Source organism: Martes martes, assembly GCF_963455335.1.
Source record: "Martes martes genome assembly, chromosome: 12".
Taxonomy (NCBI): domain Eukaryota; kingdom Metazoa; phylum Chordata; class Mammalia; order Carnivora; family Mustelidae; genus Martes; species Martes martes.
Window position 1 is genome coordinate 78571066 of NC_137900.1, and position 21230 is coordinate 78592295.

General features: G+C 48.6%; 1 protein-coding gene across 1 annotated transcript in view; it reads left to right on the top strand.

The window, feature by feature from the left end:
• PAPPA (pappalysin 1) overlaps window positions 1–21230 on the top strand; it is a gene marked incomplete at both ends in the record, with an annotated part of 234337 nt that overhangs the window by 111717 nt on the left and 101390 nt on the right. Inside the window, one exon of the mRNA XM_080820674.1 lies at window positions 1866–1957. Coding sequence (XP_080676800.1) covers window positions 1866–1957 — 92 coding nt within the window. The remainder of the gene's footprint in view (window positions 1–1865; window positions 1958–21230) is intronic.

Sequence of the window (21230 nt, forward strand, 5' to 3'; positions counted from 1 at the left end):
GCCGTATCCCAGGCACTGTGCCCGGCATTGCGGTGCTAGGATGACAAAGACTGTCATTTCCTTTGGCATCTGAAAACCCAGCATAGGGAGCTGTCGGGTAAACGCGTGAAGGTGGTCTGTTTGACAAGTGCTGGGATGGATGGAGCCTAGTGTCTTTGGACGCAGAGGAAATGGCCACCCACTCCAGCTTGGGAGGTCAAAGAAGGTTTCTCAGGAGCTCTCTGTGTAATGATAGATCTGCCATACCTAGAAGATATTTGTGGTGACACTAACGTTTTGCTTAAACCAATACAACATACTGTTTGGCGGGTTAGATGTATTCTTTGTGGCTTTGGGAAACCAGCCCAGGTTTAAAAAAAAAACAAAACTCCCTAGATAACCCATGAGATAGCTAAGTAACACAAGGCTATCACCCGTTTCCAACACTCGAGTTTCACCGGCAGAGATTGGAAATATGGGCCCAGCTTGGAATATGGACTTCTCTTCTCCTCGGTTCATGCATTTGCAGATAGGAGAGTTCAAAAATCCCTGCACCGGCCCCGCCATCGTAAGGATTGATGGCAAGACCCCTCCTGCTACTCTGACATCTCCTTAAAGCAACAAACATTGCCCAGTGTTAATTGCCCGAGTGAAAGGAAAAGTCTGAAGCCTCTTCGATGCTTCCAGGGGTCCCGGCTGGTCCCTGGGGAGGGAGGGACAGCTGCCACACACACTGCAGAGACCTCCCAGGACTGAGTGGGAACGGGAACCCTGACTCCCTGAGCATCTTCTATCTGTCATGCACCGTGCCTGCCATGTCAATTTCCATCCCGTTCTTGCGCCTGCTCTAAGGAGCGGGTAGAGTTACCGCCATTTGAACCTGTGGGAACGCGGACACTTGGTGTCTGGAATAGCGTGGTCCGGTGGATTATTCTGCCGTGATGGAAACCTATTCTGTGCTCTTCTGTTCGGTAGCCACTCGCTACTGATCGCATACAACGATCAAGAGCTTACGTTGTGGCGACTGCGACTGAAGAATGGAATTTTACGTTATTTTTGTCTTTATTGATTTAAATGGTCCAGTTGAGATTAGGAGACGTATCTGAGATCATGCAGCTGGTTTGAAATAAGAGGATCTAAACCTAAGTTTCCTGTTTCTCATAAGGATGGGCATTTTCCAGGTTGTGATCATCTATTCGGTCTTTCAGCACTTTCTCCTCCTCCTCATCTTCTCGGTCCAGCATTGCTCAGTTTCTGTCCATCCCAACCTCTGCCGAACCACCCTGAGCTGATAGAAATAATAACTATTCAAACAAAACGAACAAACAAGAGGAGACACTTTAATTTCCTAGTAGCGTACTTCCCATGGGCCTTAGAGTTCCTCACACCATGAAATGACACCTTGGATGGAGAAAGCAATACTTTCTAGTGAAAGGAAGACCAGACCCAAGCATGTGACTGGGGAAAAAAAGAAATCTTTATTCTTAAATTCACAGTTGGGAGCAGGACGGGGATGGGGAGCAGGGAGGAGGCTAAGGTAGGGCATAGTAAAGAACAGAATTTATATTTCAGAAGCTCAGAAATTTCCTTCAAGTCCATCATTTTAAAACGGCAGTGACATCTCCCAGATACGCCAGGGGGCAGAGGCATGAACTCTGCTTCGTTGTGGCAAGCACAGAATAAGGCAGAGGTTGTAGGATCTTACACATGTATATCTTTATACATCTCGTGGAAGAAGAAGAAAGGGACACTGGGGCGTAAGAGACTTGCCTGAGGCCTCTTGGAAAGTTCCTGGCCTGGAGAGGGACTCTCCCATGGTTCACTGTGGTTCTGCAGTTCCTCTCTCTCTCTTTCTCTGACATATCTCTCTTCTGTTTCTTCTACAGAAGCCAAGGTGAAGAATGTGATGACATGAACAAGCTCAGTGGTGACGGCTGCTCCCTCTTCTGCCGACAGGAAGACTCGTTCAATTGCATTGGTAAGTCTGTGTCATTTCTTGGGGCTCAGCTGGAGAAGGGGACCGTGTGGGATGGTCAAGTCAATAACAGCAGTCCTGAGGACTGATGATGATCTACTCCTTAGTCTTACAGATACTGACAGATCGCCTCCTGTGGGCCAGACCCTGTGGGGGGCACCGGGGCATAGAGCAATGGAAAACCAGCCAATGCTCCTGCCCCCACGGAGCTTAGAGTCCCTCCCTTGGGTGACAGCAGCAGCTGCTGGTAACTTTCAAGCTAGCTTCGCGTTGCGTACATCATTGCTCTTTTTCACGCCAGCTCTCCAGGAGGGTGATTAGTATAGAATTTTAAAGGCTTGTATTCTCGCATTAGAGATGAGAAAACATCACAAGCCAGAGAGATGATGAAAGTGATCAGAAACTCTTGGGTTAGGAGTGATTGGAGACAGAACCAGGGCTTGAACCTGATTCTGTCTGATTCTTAAGCACGCGCCCAGCTCTATCTGGTGCACGACCTCCAGCCAAGGTCCCGGAACCCCAGTAGTCCCCTTCAGTGCCTCTGGCCATGTCTCTGACCTGAGAGTGGAGGAAGAGCAGACCAGCCTGTGTTTAGAAAACAAACGTCCTTTTCCCACCTTTACTGAGTCAGATGGGAAATTTGTTTTCCTCTGGCTTCTCGCTGGTCTTGTTGTTATAGTCCCACTTGGGAGGCCCTGACCAGCCCGGGGCTGGTAAACAGACAGGGGTTGGGGGGCAGGGATGGAATTTTGAGCTGGCTCAGATGAGATCATACTTCCTTTAAGATGCAAATCGATACCTGAAGATCAAAGGTCCTCCGGCTAATCCCCTGGGCTAGAGGTGAAAAATAATCACAATCATTTGCAAGTACAAAAGACAGAGGTGCTCCATCCTAGGAGGGAAGGGGCAGCTACTGAGGGCATGAAAACACTGGTGGGAAGATTTCACACTGAAAGGCAATTTTCTAGGAAGACGAAAGGGAAGGAAATGTCATCGGGTCTTCACATTCACAGTGCACTACAGGGAACTGTTTAGACCTTCCTTCTGGGGCGGGGGGTGGGGGGGACTGTGAGCATGGTGAGCTCTTCACCACCCACCCTTAGTCCGTCCTCGGCACACATGGGCGAGCATCTCCTGTCTCCTTGGCACCAAGTGTGGGCTCAGCAACACAGTAAGAGGTGCCCCACAGCTAACCGTGAACGAAAGAAAGGAAGATGTGGAGGAAGGAAAGACAAGAATTTCCAGGCAGGACCTCGGATTTTTAAACGACAGAAAGCGATTTTCTTGGCTCGGTTGATTTGAGCATGGATCACGGTAAAAAAAAAAAAAAAAAAAAAAAAAAAAAAACAACCTGACGTTCGCCTAGTGGTATGGCAAAAGGAGTCTGGGCCGAAAGTTAGAAAAACCAGACTGTGGTCCTCACTGTGCCAAGAAGTTGCCGTGTAACCCTGGCCAAGCTGCTTCCCTAGTCTGGGCCTCAGTTTACCTGGTGGAAACGTCAAAGGATTGGGTTAGGTGGTCTCTCAGGGCCTTACCTGTACTCGACTTGTGCTCTTTCCAAGGTGTGTAGCTGTTTGCCATTCCCATGAGCTACTTGCCTTCATGGCCATCCTCGAGACACCCAGCAGCACTCCCAGATCGTTCTGGAAAATATCTACCTATTTTGCTCGCACTAAGGTGGCATGTAACTGAGGTGCTTCTGGAAGGAAAGCAGGGTGTGGTGGTGAAGTTAGGATAAGGGACCTTCAAAGAGATGCTCGGGTGGCCTGACACCCACATTCTGGAGTGCTTTGGAGCTGTGCAGCAGTTCACAAAAACAAGGGTCCCTCCTCCAGGGGGAGTTCATCATGCACGGTAGGGGTCTGCAAACTACAGTCCATGGGCCAGGCTGGCCCACTGCCTCTACTGAGAAGTGAAGTCTTACTGGAACACAGCACGCTCGTTACTCTACCTAATGTCTGTGGCTGCTTTCCTGCTCCAAGTTACTGAGCGGGTACAGCAGAGGCACTATGACCCAAAGAGCCTAAAATACTTACTCATCTGGCCTGCAGATCTTTGCTGGCCTCCTGGCTCATGGATTGGAAGTCTTTCATACTCTTGGTTATCTGAGTCTGGTGCAGAGAGGAGGTGACAGTTACGACATGACTCGCCATTTCTAAGAGAAAGAACTGACTTTTAAGCAGACAGCGGTGGGGCCTGGAGACTCTTAGATATAGCACTGGGCAGCGAGTCCAGTCTTAGCGGGCCTAACTGCCCGCCTCAACTTTGGCCAGAATGACTGTTCAGGACTAGATCAGTGATTTGTTAACTGTGTTAACGGAGACGCTTAAACGGAAAGAGGCGAAGGCAGGGGAGGTGTCACAGAGGTGAGATCTGGGCCCTCCTAGGTCTCCTTTACACACTGTTGTTCTGTACTAGATGCTAAGTGTTCTACTGGCAATGACAATATTTATCAAAACCCCATGATGCACCCAGCACATTTATAAATTCTCATTTTCATAACAGTCTTTTGTGGTCGTGCTTTTATGCAAGAGGCAGCTGAAGCCTGAGGGGTGAACCAAGGATATGCAGTGAAATGGTCGAACCAGGATGCAAACCCGGAGTCTGACTTCAGACGGTGGTGAGCTACCTGCAAAAAAAAAAAAAAAAAAAAAAAAAATTGGTGACTCCTGGTCTTGTAGGGCTTTGAGGCGAACAAGGAAGACTGTGCCTTAGAACAGTCTGTCTAGTGAATTAATGGACCGGGATACAGAATGGCCAGTGGTGTGGATGGCGTCCAGGGAGGACTCCGTATTACCTGGTATGTGGAATATGGTTTGTGTTAGAGAAGCGACCTCAGCTACACCCCCGCCCTCACCGGTTAGAATTCCATTATAGAGACTCAGTGAGACACAGGACATTCCAAGAATTAAGGAGTCTACCCGGAGATCCCAACTCCCGGGAACTACATTCCAAGGACAAACTCCATGCCTTTGAGAGTCTAGAAAACCATCGTCCCTTAAGAACAGCTGAAGAATAGACAGTGAGTCTTTTGGCTCCCACCACAGGCAGCTTCAGTGAGTCAGAGAAATGGCACTGGCGTGTGGGAGGCTTTGCTGAGGTGGACTGGTTTCATCATTATGTTTGTCAAGACAGCGGCTGAGGGAACCGGCTCGAGTGAGGCTGCCTTGGGCTCACGCTATGGCTTAGACGTGCGACCTTAGCTGAACGTCGGTGTTCTCATCCAAAAAAAAAATGGTAGAAGTCCTGGGACTCAACCGTGGAAGATATTTATCAATAATTTTGGAAACTTACTATCTGAATCTCCTTCCTAGATTTAGGAAATAACGCTCCTTGATGTAATCCTAATGGGGCAGAGCCCAAGCCCTCTACCGAAGTTGAAAATCCAGAAGTCTCCCTCCCCGACGCCCCTTTACAGCTTGAGTGTAAAGAGCCACACTTTTCCCCAGTCATTCTGATAAGGATGGCTATCATCCGTGTGTTCCCAAAGTACCAGTGACAGCATGTGGTGAGAGTGCGAAAGTGACCACGTTCTAATATCTTCACAAGACCCGTCTTGGGACCCGATCTTCAGCTTAGAATTGGGCTTCGGAGTGTGCAAGCCTGGCTCTCCGGCCCTCCCAGAGAGTGTTCTGTAACCTGTCAATATTCTCTGAATAGCTTTTGTTTGCTCATTTTGCTTCAGTTGACCGGAGTTGGTTTCTGTTGATTGTCACTTAGAATCTTGACAGAAGATTATTGTCATAAGATGCTATAAGGTTTAGCCCCATTCTTAGCAAGTTGGATGTGCTTGATGTACATGAACTGTTGCTTACCCCATGCCTGTGGAGGGGTGGGGGTGGGGGTGGGGGATGAGTAGCAGCAACAACCACCATTGACAGTCACCCATTAGGTGGGGTGTACATCCTGTGTCAGGCCCCTTTCTTTAGTGTGAGCCTGTGAAAGGACTCTTATACCCAGATGAGGGATCGAAGACCTATGATGATGTCTTAACCGGACCAAGGTAACAGGCCTCATCGAGGTATTATCCCATCTCAGACTGGGTAGAGACCCCCTGCTTTTTCTACTCTACTCCTCTGCCCACCATCTAAATGGATGACTTCCTTCTCTCCTCCCTCCCTTCTTCCTTCCTTTCTCTTCTTCCCCTTCATAATTTTTTGTCCCCGACTGTTTAGTTGGGCCAGTGTTTTCCCTGGGTTTGGTGACACCAGTGTGAGGGTGGGTGACAGATTTATGGTGGCATTCCCATTCACTTTTCAGAAGCCCACACATCCGGAAGTATTCCCAAGGTGCCAATGTGTGATTAGGCAACACCCCGGGACTTCCCTTTCCCATTTTCCCACCCCAGCGCCCTCATCCCTCAGCACATAATGACTTGCTTGTTAAAAGGAACCACCCACAAGACCTCTTAGGCAATGTAGGCTGCATCCCCAGCAATGTGGAAATTATCTTGTCCTTTCCCCCCTTTTTAAAAAACATAACATACACCAGGCCTTAGGTTTCAGTTAAAAAATGTGGTATCAGTCAAATGATAACTCCCCACCACACACCCTCACCCCCACCCCGACAGACGCTGGCTGGAGGCAGTGTTCGGCAGCACTGGGAATTCTGCTCCTACAGCACTGAGTCATAAACTACAGCCAGGCTGCTGATAAAAGCTGAAGGCGGGAAGGTAGTGTTCAAATTGGACAAAATGGGAAGCATCCCCAAAAGGGGCTCTACCCAGGGTTACATCTCAAGCCAGCGCTGGGAGTGAGCTACCTTCCGGGATGACAGGCAGTCCCCTGCAGGAGAGGCACTTGTGGAGGATTCCTCGTGCTCCGTTTTCATTCACTGCCCTGTGTCCTTCAGGATGGCTGGTCCCAGGGAGGAGTTTAGATGTGGGGGCCTGGGCTGCAGCTCAGCATCTGGCAGCCTCAGTTTCCCCCTCTGTGACATGAGAGTGATCGGACTGAGGACTCTAAGGCTTCTTTTCCTGTCTGACACTGGCATCCTCTGTGTGTCCTTTACTTAGAGACTTTGGGGTTTCAAATCCTACTTGATGCTGATACACAGGAAAACAAAGCAAATGGACCCCCACGTTGTTACTCCTGTATGTCTCTTTTTCTCCCTTCTTCCTGACTCCTCTCCTTCCCACCATGCCGGGGCTGCCGTGAGCATGACGTCGTCTCTGGTCCCTGACTTAGCATCTCCAGCGCTGTCCCGGAGCCAGGGCCAGTAACTCAATTATCTGGGAGGCAGCTGAGGTGGAGGAGGGGAGATCAGTCCTCCTCCCCACTCCCCAGTCCCTGGGAGGGGCGGGGGGTCACAGAGCCTTGTGGCCCCTGTGTCAGGCTGCCCTGGCCCGCTCTGAGCCAAGGCGAGAAAGGAAAACAAGAAGATGAATCGACACGTCTTTTCGGTGGATGTTCTAATGATACTTTAGAACAACAGTGACTGAAAAGAAAAACAGCATCTGGTTGGGGGGAGGGGAAGTGGAAAGGGGGGCGGAGAATGGGCTCTGCTGGGAGTTGCATTTATTATTATTTTTCTTTCTAACGAAGTGAAATCATCATAAGACGATCCACCTCTCACCTTACAAAAAAAACTAAAATTAAAAAAAAACAAAATTAAACCTTCTCCTGGATGCGGGTATTCCTTCAGACTTCCCTCTGTGGGAAGCATAACTTTCATCAGATGACCCTCCTGAAATAAAGCTTCCTTTGACTTGAAGCCATGCCTTGAAGAGAAGAGAAGAGAAATATTAGTGGTAGTCACAGTGGTGATGGTGGTGGTGATCGAGGCATGAAGGCGGTCACCCGTCAGGCTGGGTGGCGTGGTGACGTGTGGCATGTTGATTAGGAACATAGATTCTAGGGGCGCCTGGGTGGCGTAGTCGATTGAACCTCCGACTCTTGGTTTCAGCCCAGGTCGTGTGCTTGGGGTGGTGGGATGGAGCCCATGTCAGGCTCTGCGTTCAGCACAGAGTCTGCTTGAGATTTTCTCTCCCTCTCCCTCTCCTGTGTATGCTCTCTTGCTGTCTCTCTCTCTCTCAAATGAATAAATCTTAAAACAAAAACAAAAACAGAACATGGATTCTGAGTGACAAGCCTGGCTCAGCCACTTTGTAATCTGAGTTTCAGTTTTCTCATCAGTAAAATGGGTTAGTAATAGATCCTACCTCTTAGGGCTCTTGTGAGGATGATATGAGGTTATATATGTAAAGATCTTTAAAACAGTGGCACCTGGTGAGTGTTACCTATGTGTTTGCTACTACTGTATTTTTCCTGCCTTTATTAATACCATTGATTCAGAAGTTGTATCAGTTCACCCCGGAATCCTATGAGATAAATGATGTTATTATCCCAGTTGCCTACAAGAGATCCTCTGAGGTTCAGAGAGGTTAAGTAACTTGTCCAAAGTCCCACAGTCAGAAATAGCGGAGGAGGGGTTCACAGTGCTCCGGGACAGTGTCTGCACACTGAACCATGAAGTCGTGTCATATGTAGGCACCTAACTGTCCTGGCTTCTGTGCTAAAAACCCTTTTCGTCCATGGTTTCATTCATTTTCCCATCAACTCTGCACATTTGGACTCATAATGCCCACGTCACCGATGAGGAACGAGAGGTCCTGAGAGTGTCAGTGGCTTGTCCTAAGTACCCCAGTGGGGTGGATCAGAAACGACCTCAGACCCCATCTGCCTGCCTCTAAAGACCGTGTCCCGTATCCGGATGAACTCCCAAGAAACAGCAGCAGCTTTCTCTTTTCCACTTTCTGCTTTGGTGCCATTGGCACACAGCAGGACGTGAAAGGGAATGCGTAGGTCTTCTGTGCCTTTTTCATGAGTCATGAAAACTACAGCTTTCGGTTATTATCACCCTATAAACATTCCATGGCATAAACCCCCTGCCCCCGACAAAAGGCCCTCCTGTGTTTTGGGCTGTATTTTCATTTTTAAGAGCTCACCCTCCGTGGACAGAAGCCACATTGTTTTTTAGCTTAGGAGGACTTTGACACTTAGTCCTGTTGTCATGACAAAGTGGCAGCGACACAGGAGCCTGAGGTCAAACATCCCGTGCGTGTAATTACTCCCTGGGTCATCCTGGGCATCTCCCATCCTCTCTGTGGGTCTCAGCGTCCTCTCTGGAAAATGGGCATGATTATAACCCCCACTTGCGCTTAGAGGAAGATGGACATGACCATAGGGTGTTTAGCACAACGCATGGCAGTAAGTAGACCCTTGACAATGTCAGTTACTGCCAGGTCCCCTTCCCCTTCCTCACTCCCATGTCAGTAGCGACTGATACAAAGGCCTCTGATCCTTGGCGTTGGGGGCGGGGAGTGTTCCTGAGCCTGAGCTTGCCATAAAAATGTGGTGATCCCTTGTGCAAAGTGACTGCCCCCTTGATCTCAGCTCCCCCAGCTACCAGGTGATGGGATGAGCCAGATGAGCTCCCAGGGCCCTTTTAACTCTGACTTCCAGAATTTAAATCCGGGATCATTATTGTTTTTAAACTGTGCATTTTAAAAGAAATAGAGGCTTGGGGAGGAGAAAGGAATTCCTTTAACCTGCAGGGTCAAAGGGGGTCACCAAGGGGACAAAGGAGCAGGAAAGGGAGGCGATGGGGCGGAAGGCAGCCGAGAGGGGCAGGACTGAAGATCTGAAGTCCTCAACCGGGAGGTCTGATGGATGCATTCAAACAGCCCGAGTGGAGTCGGCACCGGTTAGGATCAAGCTGACCATCCAGCCTCAGACCTCGCTCTGCTCGCCACCTCCTTCAGAAACCCGGGAGGCCTACCCCACAGAGAGGCCAGGCTGGCATGAAAAGAAACAGGACTGCTCTGACGCCAGAAGGGAGGAATTCTAGCCCTTAGCCCAGGTCGGCTTCCTGACTCGCCGGGAGGGGTCAGGCTCAGAAGGGCTTGGAGCTTGCCTGAGTTTGAGGAATCAACACCACACTTTGACGTATGCCTTTGAAAGGCAGCCTGACTTCCAGGCAGGTGAATCCGGGGAGCCAAGAACAAGGGCTTCTTTATGGCCTTTAAAGTGACCAGAGACCTGCCTCACCTCCCTATGCCTCGATGTGCTTCTGCACCACCATCGTGGCCGAGGTAACTGGGGAGAGCCAGAGAGAGACAGAGGACTGGAGGGCCGGGTGTTGGGGCATTTTCCTAGCTGCTGGCTTTCTGCTCTTTCTTGGGGACCATGTTGTGTTGGAAGATACACTTAATATTCATGAGCTGTGATCTCCACTTGAAGGGAGTGCCCTGGGGGAAATTGAAATATTAAGCAAGTGAGGGATATAGACCTAATTGTATCCTCCTTTTCTTTTTGGACAGAGAAGTAATGTGCTTAAAATAAAATGATGGATGGGCAGTCAGGATTGTGTGAAAAGCCCAGTGCTGTAGCCAGCAGAATAAATCAGCTCTAACACACGCAGTCGGAACCAGGCAGGAGACCGTGCGAACTGGCTGCCAGATCCCATCATGTCATTCATTCACACGTGTCTTGATGCCTGCTGTGTGCCTAGCCCGGCACTACGTGCACACGGACAAGGAAGCAGTGGTCAAGCAAGGCCAGGGGGATGACACAAACAGTTGTCTGAATGCGGTTGTTGAAAGTGCCAGTAAGTGGACGTGCTTGAAAGTGTGTCCATGAAGGGCATCCTTTACATGGGCTAAGAGTCAGGAAGGGCCTCCTTGAGAACACCTACACTTATGCTAGACTTGAAGGTTGAACAGGAAATGGACAAATTAAGGAGATGCGGAGCAGGGTGATGGAGTAAGGATTACAAGAAGTTCAGACTGTTAAATCCTCAAGGCAGACAGGGCTTGCAAGGGGATCCGAGAAAGGCAGCATGGCCAGACGGGAGTAAAGAGGGGAGTTGAGCCTGGAACCTTCCAAGTTCTCATTCTTTAGGCCCCTGAAGCCCTCGGGGAGGCCATTGCTCCTGGTCTGACGTTCTGTGCCAAGCCCTGCACCAGGCATCAGAGGCAAGTTCCTGCTTGCATCACTCAGGGGTCAGCCAGCTGCTGCCCTTGACCAAGCCCGACCTGCAGCCCATCTGGGTACATACAGTTTCATTGAAACCCACGTATACTCCTTGGTTTTGATATTTGCCAATACAAAGACAGAGTTGAGTAGTTCCAACAGAGACCTTGGAGGGCCCACAGAGCCAAAATATTTACTGTCTGGCCTCGTCCAGAAAAAGTACAGCTTACCGCTGGCATAGATGAATGAGCATCTAGGCAGGTAAAAGGATAGCCGCTTGGGGAAATCAAGGCACGGGAGAGATGAAGAGGTGAGGGTATTACCTCATTGCATCTTGCTCGTGGGCCTGGAGAAGCTTAGCTGTAATTGTATTGATCCCCACATTTTCCCATTACACATCGGTCTCCCTTTACCCTTCATGGAAGAAGTTAGCCTGTCCGTTCCTGTGTCCCCAGCATTCAGCTCCAGCCGGTCATTAACTGATGCACTGAACTAAGTGACACTCTGTGACAGAAGAAAGTGCCCAGATGAGCCCAAACTGCTCACCACCTCAAGGCATCCCTTGAGGGGCTGCAGAAGGGAGCCTGTGGATATTGACGGAGAACCTTCTGCATGGTCTCATTTCAAACCCACAACACCCCCGGCAACCAGGCATTATTATCACCACTTTCCAAATGACACAACAGAGCCCCCCAAATGTTTAAGTGACTTTTGAGACAGTGGCCTTCGTTTGGTAAATATTTATCGAGCTGGAAAACCACCACACAGGGAAACAAACGTTCGGGAGCGATGCATCCCATGGCTGCTGGTGGCCTCGAAGCCTACTTGACCTCCTCTTTGGCTCTCCAGGAGGCAGCAGGAGGGCGGGGGTGGGGTGGGGTGGGGTGGGGTGGGTATTTGCTCCCATTCTACCCAAGGAGAAGCAGAAGCCTGGGGAGACGAAGTGACTTGTCCTAAGCTGGTGATCCTTAAACAGCAGTGCTAGGATTGGAACCCAGATCTGCCCAGCTCCGCAAGCAGAGGAGCTGAGGCTGTCCTCCAAAATACCAGACTCTCAGAACAAGTAGGAGTGGCGAGACATGTCTGTATATTTCCACTCTTCTTCCATCTCACCGTCCCCGACAGTAGACATTGTAGTAGAAGTAGCTCATGATTAATTTCATTCGTTTTCATTAATTTAATGCTTTTTCTCTATTAACTCCCTTGATTAATTGCATTGACCCTCTGTGGTAGTTTTAATATTATGCCAGCTAGAGGTGGGTGGATAAGAAAAAAGCACAGAGATGTTAAGTAATTTACTCAAGGCTTCCAGTAAAGGGAAGCCTGATTCTCAAGCCCTCGGGCTGAACTATTAATTTACACTACCTCTTGATCATTAAGGTTATCTAATAAAATGTGTCCTCTTGATCAAGAGCTGAACAGCCTGCCCGCAAACACATAATGAGAAGGAGAAACAATGCGTGCTGCAAAGGAATCTTCACATAACAAAAGGATCCCAGGGTCTCTTTAAGAAACACTATCTGAAGTGTTTGTTTACAGATCATTAAATACTTAACAGAGGGAGAAACTAGAAGCGACTTTCTTTTGGCTGCTACCGATTCAGTACCGAGAAGAAATTAAGATAAAGCAAATCTGAAATTATAATAATTTTTAAGGGATTGGGTTTTCAGTGTTCATTTGCCAGACCGAAAGATAAAACACTCCACACCCAGGGTCTAGTCCTGCTTAGGGGGGCTAAGGTTCCCTTCTCCCCCGCCCCAGGCAGCAGCCACAGGGGTCCTGCAAAGACAGCTGGAAGCCAATGTGACCAATCTCACACTCGTTTTTTGTTTGTTTTTTTTTGTGTTTTTTTTTGGGGGGGGGTGGGGATCTGTATTAAGCACCTGCTGCTTGCAAAGCTCTGTGCTAGGTAGCATGCAGATGGGAGTGACAAGTGGCAGCAGAAGTCCTTCGTTGGAGGACTTCATAAGAGGGGTGTTGTTAAGGACAGGCAGAGACTCCTGGGAGAGGATCACAGGAGGAATGTGAAAGCTCCCTGGCTTGGGGGGAGTCTATGAACCTTCCTGGGCACCTGGGCACCTGGGCTCCTTAAGACCAGGTGCGGAGCTCTGCTGCTATAAAGGTCCAGAATGAGGCTTCTTTTGGGGGGTGCAGTGAGTAAAGTGGTTCCAAAAAAAGCTACTCGGAGGAAGTCACTAGATATGTGGGTGTCTGGGTGCGATTCTGCAGCAAGGCGTGGTTTCTGGGCAGAAGCCTAACATGCCTGGAGCAGTGTTGTTAGACCAACCTCCCTGCAGTGGGATGCTCTTCAAGGGCCAACCAAGTACTCTTGGCAAACTGATCTGAAGAGAAATCAGAGTGAGTTTGGCTTTCAACACCAGTCAGAAACCCAGCCCAAGTTACCCATAAGATTGAACTACGGTTGCAGCCACTGTTGGCAGGGCTGCCGAAGGTCCCAGATGGGGCCTATCCCTCAGTCCAAAACCATGCCTATAACTTGAGTTCAGCCTCATTCCTGTGAGAGGGCTGCACAAGCATCTTAAACCCCTCTACCTTCCCATTTGTCGGTGTGCCCTTGGCCACGAGAACTCCTAAACAGAGAGAGAGAGAGACTGAATGACCTGACCCAAGAGCACAGGGGACTGCGTCTCTGCGCCAGGCTCTGTCCACCAAACATCTTTTTCCATCTGTGAAATGGGAGTGCCGTTCTTCACTTCTCGGGGAGCTGGGATATATCCTTTCCTTCCTTTATGAATGAGTTCATCCCAGATTCGTTGAGCGCCTTTTATGTGTCAGGTTCACGCTAGGCACTAAGGATGCCAGATTGGTTTTTGTCCTTCAGAAAGTGTTCAGTAAATATCGATTACGATGACTATGAATAATCTAGTTCTTACAGGTATGGAACGCTCTGTCCCTGAAAGAGATCAAGCAGAAAGTTAAGAATCTTTACTCAGGGAAGCCATGAGGGAGATTCTATTAAATAGCATGATTTAATAGAACAATTTCAGTGTGTTTCTCTCCTAACTTATCTGGCTCTTTCTTGAAATGTTGACACTTCCTCTGAAGTGTATCCCTTTCTAGTTTTCCTTAACCCCTCTGGCCATACCTACACAGACCTTCTGTCCATGCTTTAAAATATTAGAGCTGTCCATCTAGAGTCCCAAAAGGAGCTACTTCTCATGCTACACTCTCTCCTTGAGCTCATCCTTCAAAACCAAAGACCCCAGAGTCTCTGTCTTCAGTCTGGGCTTTTCTCCGGACCTATGTATGGACTTGTAGACCTAGTTGCTCTAACTGGATGCCCCGTGGTACTCAAACTCATCGCATCTGATAGCAGGCGTACTGATTTTTCTCCCCAGACCTGCTGCAACTCCTGTTTCTCTCCTTCTCAACTGGTGGCGCCACTCGCCAACCAGACATATCCCCTAGAAGCTTGGGAAGCATCCTTTACTCTTCCCTCTTGGTCATTCCCCACATCCAGCCAATTACCATGGTGCCCATTTTACCTTGAAACCTAACCCCCTCCCCAAATCAGTGCCTCCTCCCTCTCCCCACCTTCCTTGCTCTGCCCCAGTCCCCCCCCCCCCCCGCAGCCCTACCCCCAGCTCCTGCCTGGACTTTTGCTAGAGAAAATGGTCCCAGGTTCCCCATCTCTGACTTGCCTTCACCTAGACTCCCCTGTAGTGAGAGCAGGCTTCCTAAAATGCAAACATGCCTTTGTCCCTCTCCCTCTGAAGAGTCAAATCTAAATCCCTTACTTTGTCCTCCATCGTTCAAGGTCGGAAGCAGGCATTTATACTTCACGCCCCAGCGTCTTCTGTGCTTTACAGATGAGGCTGTTTCCGGCTTCTGTCCCTTGGCTCACAGGGACTGGCAAGCATCCCCACTCCCCATCCTAGGACCCTTCAGAGTTTCAGCCCCAGCGTTCCCTCCCAAGGGAAGGCTTCTAGAATCTGGAATCTGGGCAGCCCTGAGTCTGTGTGTGTGTGTTGGGGGGGGGGGGGGACGCCCTCCGCTGTGCTCCCGCAGTGTCTCCTACCGCAGGCATGGACTTGCTGCCCCCCCCAGTCCAGACTCTGGGCTTTTAGGGTGTTGAGAGCCAGTGTAATTCATCTGACTCCCCAGAATTCAGTCCCGGGCCTGGCAAAGAGTTTGCGGCTCAGTAAATACAGAATAAATGAGTGAAGGAAGGACATGTTTCTTAGCAGACAGTTTTATTATTCAGGCAACAAAGCAGAGTAGAGCTTTGTTGGTCTTTAGAGGCAGACAAACCCCTGTTTAAATCACAGGCCCTTCTGCCTTCTCGGGGTCCTCTCCTGTCCAGCAGGATGTCTCACTGTGATGGTTTTGTGCCCAGGCCCCAGAGCGGAGTTGCTAGTGTTCCAATCCCATTTCTGCCTCAGAAGTGGGGCGGGGGCTGCTACAGTTTCTGCATCTATAACGGGACCACGTCACGGGATTGACACGTCACGGGACTGACAGGCCACGGAGCCACAAAGCACTATTACAAGTGTTTGCCAATACTGTTCTTTCAAGCCTCTTTTTCCTTTGGTATAAAGGAGAGAAGGGCTCTTTCCCCATCTCGGTGCTGACCGTGGCCCTAACTCTTTGACAAGGTCCAGGAGTTTTAGAACCTTAGCAGAAGGGATGTGCCAATCTGGGGGCCTTTGGTGGTTACTTAGATCCGCACACCGCCCCCCCCCCCCAGGACTGTCTGATAACCCCAAACTGAGCTGCTTTTCAAAAGCCAGGGCCAGTGCCTGCTAGCTTCCTTTTGGGGAGGGAGCCTAATTCACTAGTAGCTGGAAGGGACTGCAGGTAGGCCACCCCCCAGGCAGAGAATTCAAAGGAAAGTGGATAGCTGTGTAAATCGCACTGCTTTACCCGGGCATTTAAGCCGGCGCTCTTTGTTAAGGAAATTGATGGCTTTGTAAGCACTGCCTCTGAAGGGAGTGCTTGAGTTGAAGGCTCCCCATCTGTCCTCGTAAATTCCCTAATGGACTGTGGGGCCCGGAGGCTGGGCCCCGGTGTGTCCAGTCACCTGCCAACAAAAACTCAGATTCCACTTAAAAAAAAAAAATTAAAAAGGTTTAACCAAAACAGAAGTGATTGAGCCCGTGCCATTTAACTGGCACTGAGTAGCAGAAACAGATCGCTTCCTTTAGGGAAAGGGGGACTCCTGATCCTTCACAGAATCTGTTTTCCTGCTGGACTCCACGCCGGGTGTTTTTTTTACACAGCTTCTCATTTCATCCCTTGAATGTCTGAAAGGCAGTCGTTATCTCATGAATTTGCCCAGGAGGGAACCGGGAGTCAGACGTCAGAGGGGAAGTGTGTTGTGTGCTGCTGGGGGACACTCAGCTCCTCAGCGCAGGGCTGGGATGTGATGGCAGCCCCAGGAGCTTCCTCCCCCAGACCCCACATGGACCACAGCATCGCAGTGTCTCCAGCTGCCTCCGAAGAGCTTGTCTCTTTAGATCCCTCTCGGTGTCCACAGCCCCACAAAACTCATACATTGGGCAGCGTGGGTGGGCATGGACTATGGAATCCAACTAGCCAGGATTGGATTCCAGTTTCAACTTGTGAAACCTTATGTGAATCTAATGACTTAACCTCTTTATACACAATTTCCTTGTCTGTCAAGTGGGGATAGCAGTAGCACCAAACACACAGGGCTCTTCTCGGATTGACATTGTATATTGAAAAATATTTAACATTTAACAAAGTGCCCAGCATGTACCAAGTCATCCGATTATCCATTCAGTCAATACATTTATACCTGGTAGCCAATACTGTTATTGGAGACATAGCGGATGCTATGGGAAGGCATGGGGGGGGGGGCAAGCAGGCTCCCAGGGTGGGGCAGGTTTAACAGAGAGGTTTTGCAGAGGAGTGGTTGGTTAAACTATGGATAAAGATGACTGGAGACTAGTTAGAGGAAAAGCAGCGTTGGGAATTTGGGGCAATATGGTCCCTTTGGGAAGCAGCCATACTTGGAGGCTGTCCGCTGAGACTTGAGTACGCTAGAGAAGAAAAGAGAAGGCTACAGAAGCAGCAGGGACAAGATGATGCCTTGTCCATGGTCATCGAGCCTCTGCTGGCAAATGCTGAATGGATACCAGTATCTTCTGAGGTGGCCAATTTCACTTTCAACCCAGATTCTGTTGGTTAGAGGGGTTTTGATTGATGTTTTTAAATGTTCCAGGTTAATTAAAATTTAGGACCAGTTTTCCCCTCCTTTCCTCATTCCCTCCCTCCCTTCCTTCCTTCCTCTGTCCCTTCTGTCCTTCCCTTCATTCCCTATTTTTTTCCTTATTGGGAGGAGAGAGAGACACATACACATATATGCATTTCTATAAGAACAAAATACCGTTCAGCAATACAGATCAAAGAGCATATATTCAAATTAACAGAAAATCCTCTTCCAAGGGCACAAGAGGAGCCCTGCCACCATGTAAGGTAAAGAAAACTTACCCGCGTACAGCTCAGCCCGCTGACTTGGCTTCCGCCCGTGAGCGCTGTGTGGCCTACCTCACCAACTTGGAGATGGAGGACACTGTGGCTTGAATGCCTCATCTTTCCGAACTTATCTGAACCATATGGCAGGAGGATGGTCTTCGAAGCGGGCCAAGCCAATCAGGGCTCGGGTGGGAGGGCTCCATTTGGACACTCTAGTTTCTTGCATGGGAACCCCACCAAGAACCAAGCACACTGCGGTCACCTTAGTCATGACCAGCTGTGCCAGACTGGGGTGACTGGCTTGGTTTTCATGTGGTGCCCTGATTCATCCCCAGTTCCTTGGCGACATAGCATCCACTTGCCCAGAAGTCTCTCTTCTCTGGAAACTTGAGGACACCCTAACGGATTGCTAGGTGGCTCATTTTACTGCATTGAAGAACAGACATGCGTTATGTGCCCAAACTGCCTTTGTTTGGAGGCATGGTGTTTTCCTTACGGTTACGTATACACATTCCTCACAGACCGATTTCTATTTGAAATTGCATATCCCCGATATTTATATAATGAGCCAACCCAAACCCTTGGCCTGAAGCAATGAACCATACAGCTTTCGGCAACTTACCTAGCCTTTCTGAATCTCAGTTCCCACATCTGCAAAAAGGAAGCACGTGGACTAGATAATTTCTAGAGACCCTTGCAAGGCTAACCCTTCATTCGTTCATTCATTCGGCTCTCCGTACTGACTGTCCTCGGTGTCCTGAAGTTGGGCGCGGAGTAAGTGGGCAGAACAGCCCATGTTTCTGCTCTCAAGGAGCTGCCACTCTGTGTTAGAGAGAATGCAGTCATCCAGGTCACTGATGGAGAAGCAATGGAATGCTCCGTAGACAGTGAAATTGGTGAGTGCGATGCAGTCTGCAGAGACGGGAGTGGAGGCGGCGTGGTTGGAAGAGGCCCCACTGAGCCCTGGACGTGAGGCTAAGGCCAAGACAGTGAGCTGAGCAAGCCATGTGATGGTTTGGGAGAGGTTCTGGATTGCATCTGTACCAAGGAAACGTGCAAACAATCACATGTCTGAGTATTTGCCATGCTATTTTATCTGATCATTGCAGCCACTTTCTAAAACGGGTGGGAGAAGCAGTCTTGTCACTTCGTTTTGATAGACACAAAGAACAGAGCCCAGAATGGCGATGTGTGTTACCCGGTCTTGGACACCTGAGGTTCAGATTTGGATTTCCTGTCCTTTATTCCACCTGCTGTTGGCCAGAGTCCTCTCCTGTGTTTCTAAGGAAGGGGTTCAACCGTGCCGTTCTCAGGTTTCATTTTGATAGTTTCCCCATCTTCAGACTGAAAACCTGGTTTCATGATTAAAGAGCGGAACCTTAAGAACCAAATACGTGGGTGCCTGGGTGGCTCAGTCATTAAGCATCTGCCTTCGGCTCGGGCATGATCCCAGGGTCCTGGGATCGAGCCCCACGTCGGGTTCCCTGCTCGACGGGAAGCCTGCTTCTCCCTCTCCCACTCCTCCTGCTTGTGTTCCTCTCTCTCAGTTTCTCTCTGTGTCAGGTAAATAAATAAAATCTTAAAAAAAATACATTGTAGAGTGACTCTGTTGAAGGGGATCCTAGTGCTGCTTGGCGTAACTCCATCTGGAGAAGGGAGATCGCGGCCCAGAGAGTGGAATGAAAGAGCATCTCTTCTTGACTCCTGTTCTCTCTCCCTCTCTCTTTTTTTAAGATTTTATTTATTTATTTAAGAGACAGAGAGTGAGAGAGAGCATGAGTGAAGAGAAGGTCAGAGGGAGAAGCAGACTCCCCATGGAGCCGGGAGTCCAATGTGGGACTTGATCCTGGGTCTCCGGGATCATGACCTGAGCTGAAGGCAGTTGCTTAACCAACTGAGCCACCCAAGTACCCTCGACTCCTGGTCTCTTGACCAAGCTGCTGATTTTGAGAAAGTGTCTCATTCTCTGTCCTTTCTTTCTTTCTTTCTTTTTTTTTTTTACCTATTTATTTACTTATTTATTTTTGGTGTGGGGCGACAAGATCACATTACAACCATGGACACCTGATTTGCGGTTGTCTCCCTTCATCACCCTTTATGCCACTTTTGTACATTCTCTGCTTATGAATGCTTCAGATCCCTTCTCTCCATTTATTATTAGCTTATATTATCCCAGACAAATCTCATTCTGTTATTTCCTGCTCATACTTTTAAAGGCCTTCGGGTCCTAGGCATCACTCTCCCTCCTGTCTGTGCTTAGAACACCTGCCTGTTTCGCGGCTGCTACGTAATTCATTGCAGGACTGAATTTTACCTCCTCTCCCATATCATGAGATAGCACTGGAATCCAAAAGAGACCCAACTGAAAATCATTCAGGGCTTTGAGCACTCTGCTCTATTGAATGCCTTCTCACTTATTAGGATCACTATCTTTGTATATCATCTTCTTAGGCCATTCAAATAACAATACTAAATTCAAGGTGATGCAAATGTATCTTCAAGTTCCAAGTCATAAGACCATCAAATTTCTTTATTAAATTTCAGTCCGGTAGGCACTACCTTTTCTATCCAGATGTTCCACTGCTTTGCAAATTCAGTTAAGGAAGAAAATAAAACAATATTTAGGACAGATGGTGAGGCATAATATCTCATGGGAGGAAAATATTATGGGATGGTTTAGATAGAATTGGATTTTTCCCTCTAATATGTGCTTGGATTTATAATAGGATCTCATTCTAATTAATATTTTCGTAAAAACCTTTCTATCGTACAATCTGCTGAAACAGATTCAAGTCAGGTTTGTGGTCTCTTCAGTACGATCAATAACAGACATTCTGAAACTGCAAAAGAACTTTGTTAATTCATCATCTACTCAGCACCTGCTACGGGAATGACTTTGTCCTAAGAATCAGAGATGTGAATAGAAGTAATACTGGAGACAACCCAGAAACGTCTCACACAATCCAAGAGCTGTGCATAGTCCACTCATTCATTCATCCTCAAATGTCAATTCCATAATATGGTGAGACAATTTTCTTGATCCTAAAGAAAAGTGTCCACTTGGAAACGTGCTTCTGTGAAACTTGTGTGACATGGGGTGGGGGGACAGTGGGGAGGAGAAACAATAATACCTAGGATTTATTTTTAGATAGTGAATAATGGTGTGAAGGAGATACTACAAGATGGTATGAATGCTCTAATGGGGATGGCGGAATGAGATGTGAGCTTACTGTAAGTAGACGAGGTTGGTATTTGAGGAATTTATATTTTAACTGGACCATAAATGATAAAAGCCAGAGAAAAGTATTCTAGGTAAGTGAACAGCAAGTTCAAGTTCCTGGAGCAATAGCAAATTTTGCTCGTTTAAGAAATGGATGCATGTTAAACAGGGGGATGGATGGATGGATGGATGGATGGATGGTTCGTTGGTAGTGAGCTAGGGGGGCAGTAGTAGGAGATGTTAGCTAAGATGAGGACTTGTTGGCTGAGATAGAGACTGAATCTCATCTCACATGTTATGGGAAACTGAGGAGTTTTAGGCAGGAGGATGGCCTGAAAGTTTCCGTTTTTAAAAAGAGCACTCTGGCTGTGCTCTGGAGGAGGGGGAGGTCAGGAAACAGACTGAAGAAGCAAAAAGACTTATTCGATGAGCAGTGGAAGAGTGACGTGGCCTGGGTTATGGTGGCAGCGATGGAACAGAAGTGGATCTTTTGAAATACCCTGAGATGAACGGGTGCATAGAATGTGCTCATGGGCTTTACGTGGGGTTGGGGGGCGGGCTGGAAAAATGGGAGACATGACTCAGACAGTTTTGGTCTGGCCATGGTTGGGCAATGTTGTCATTT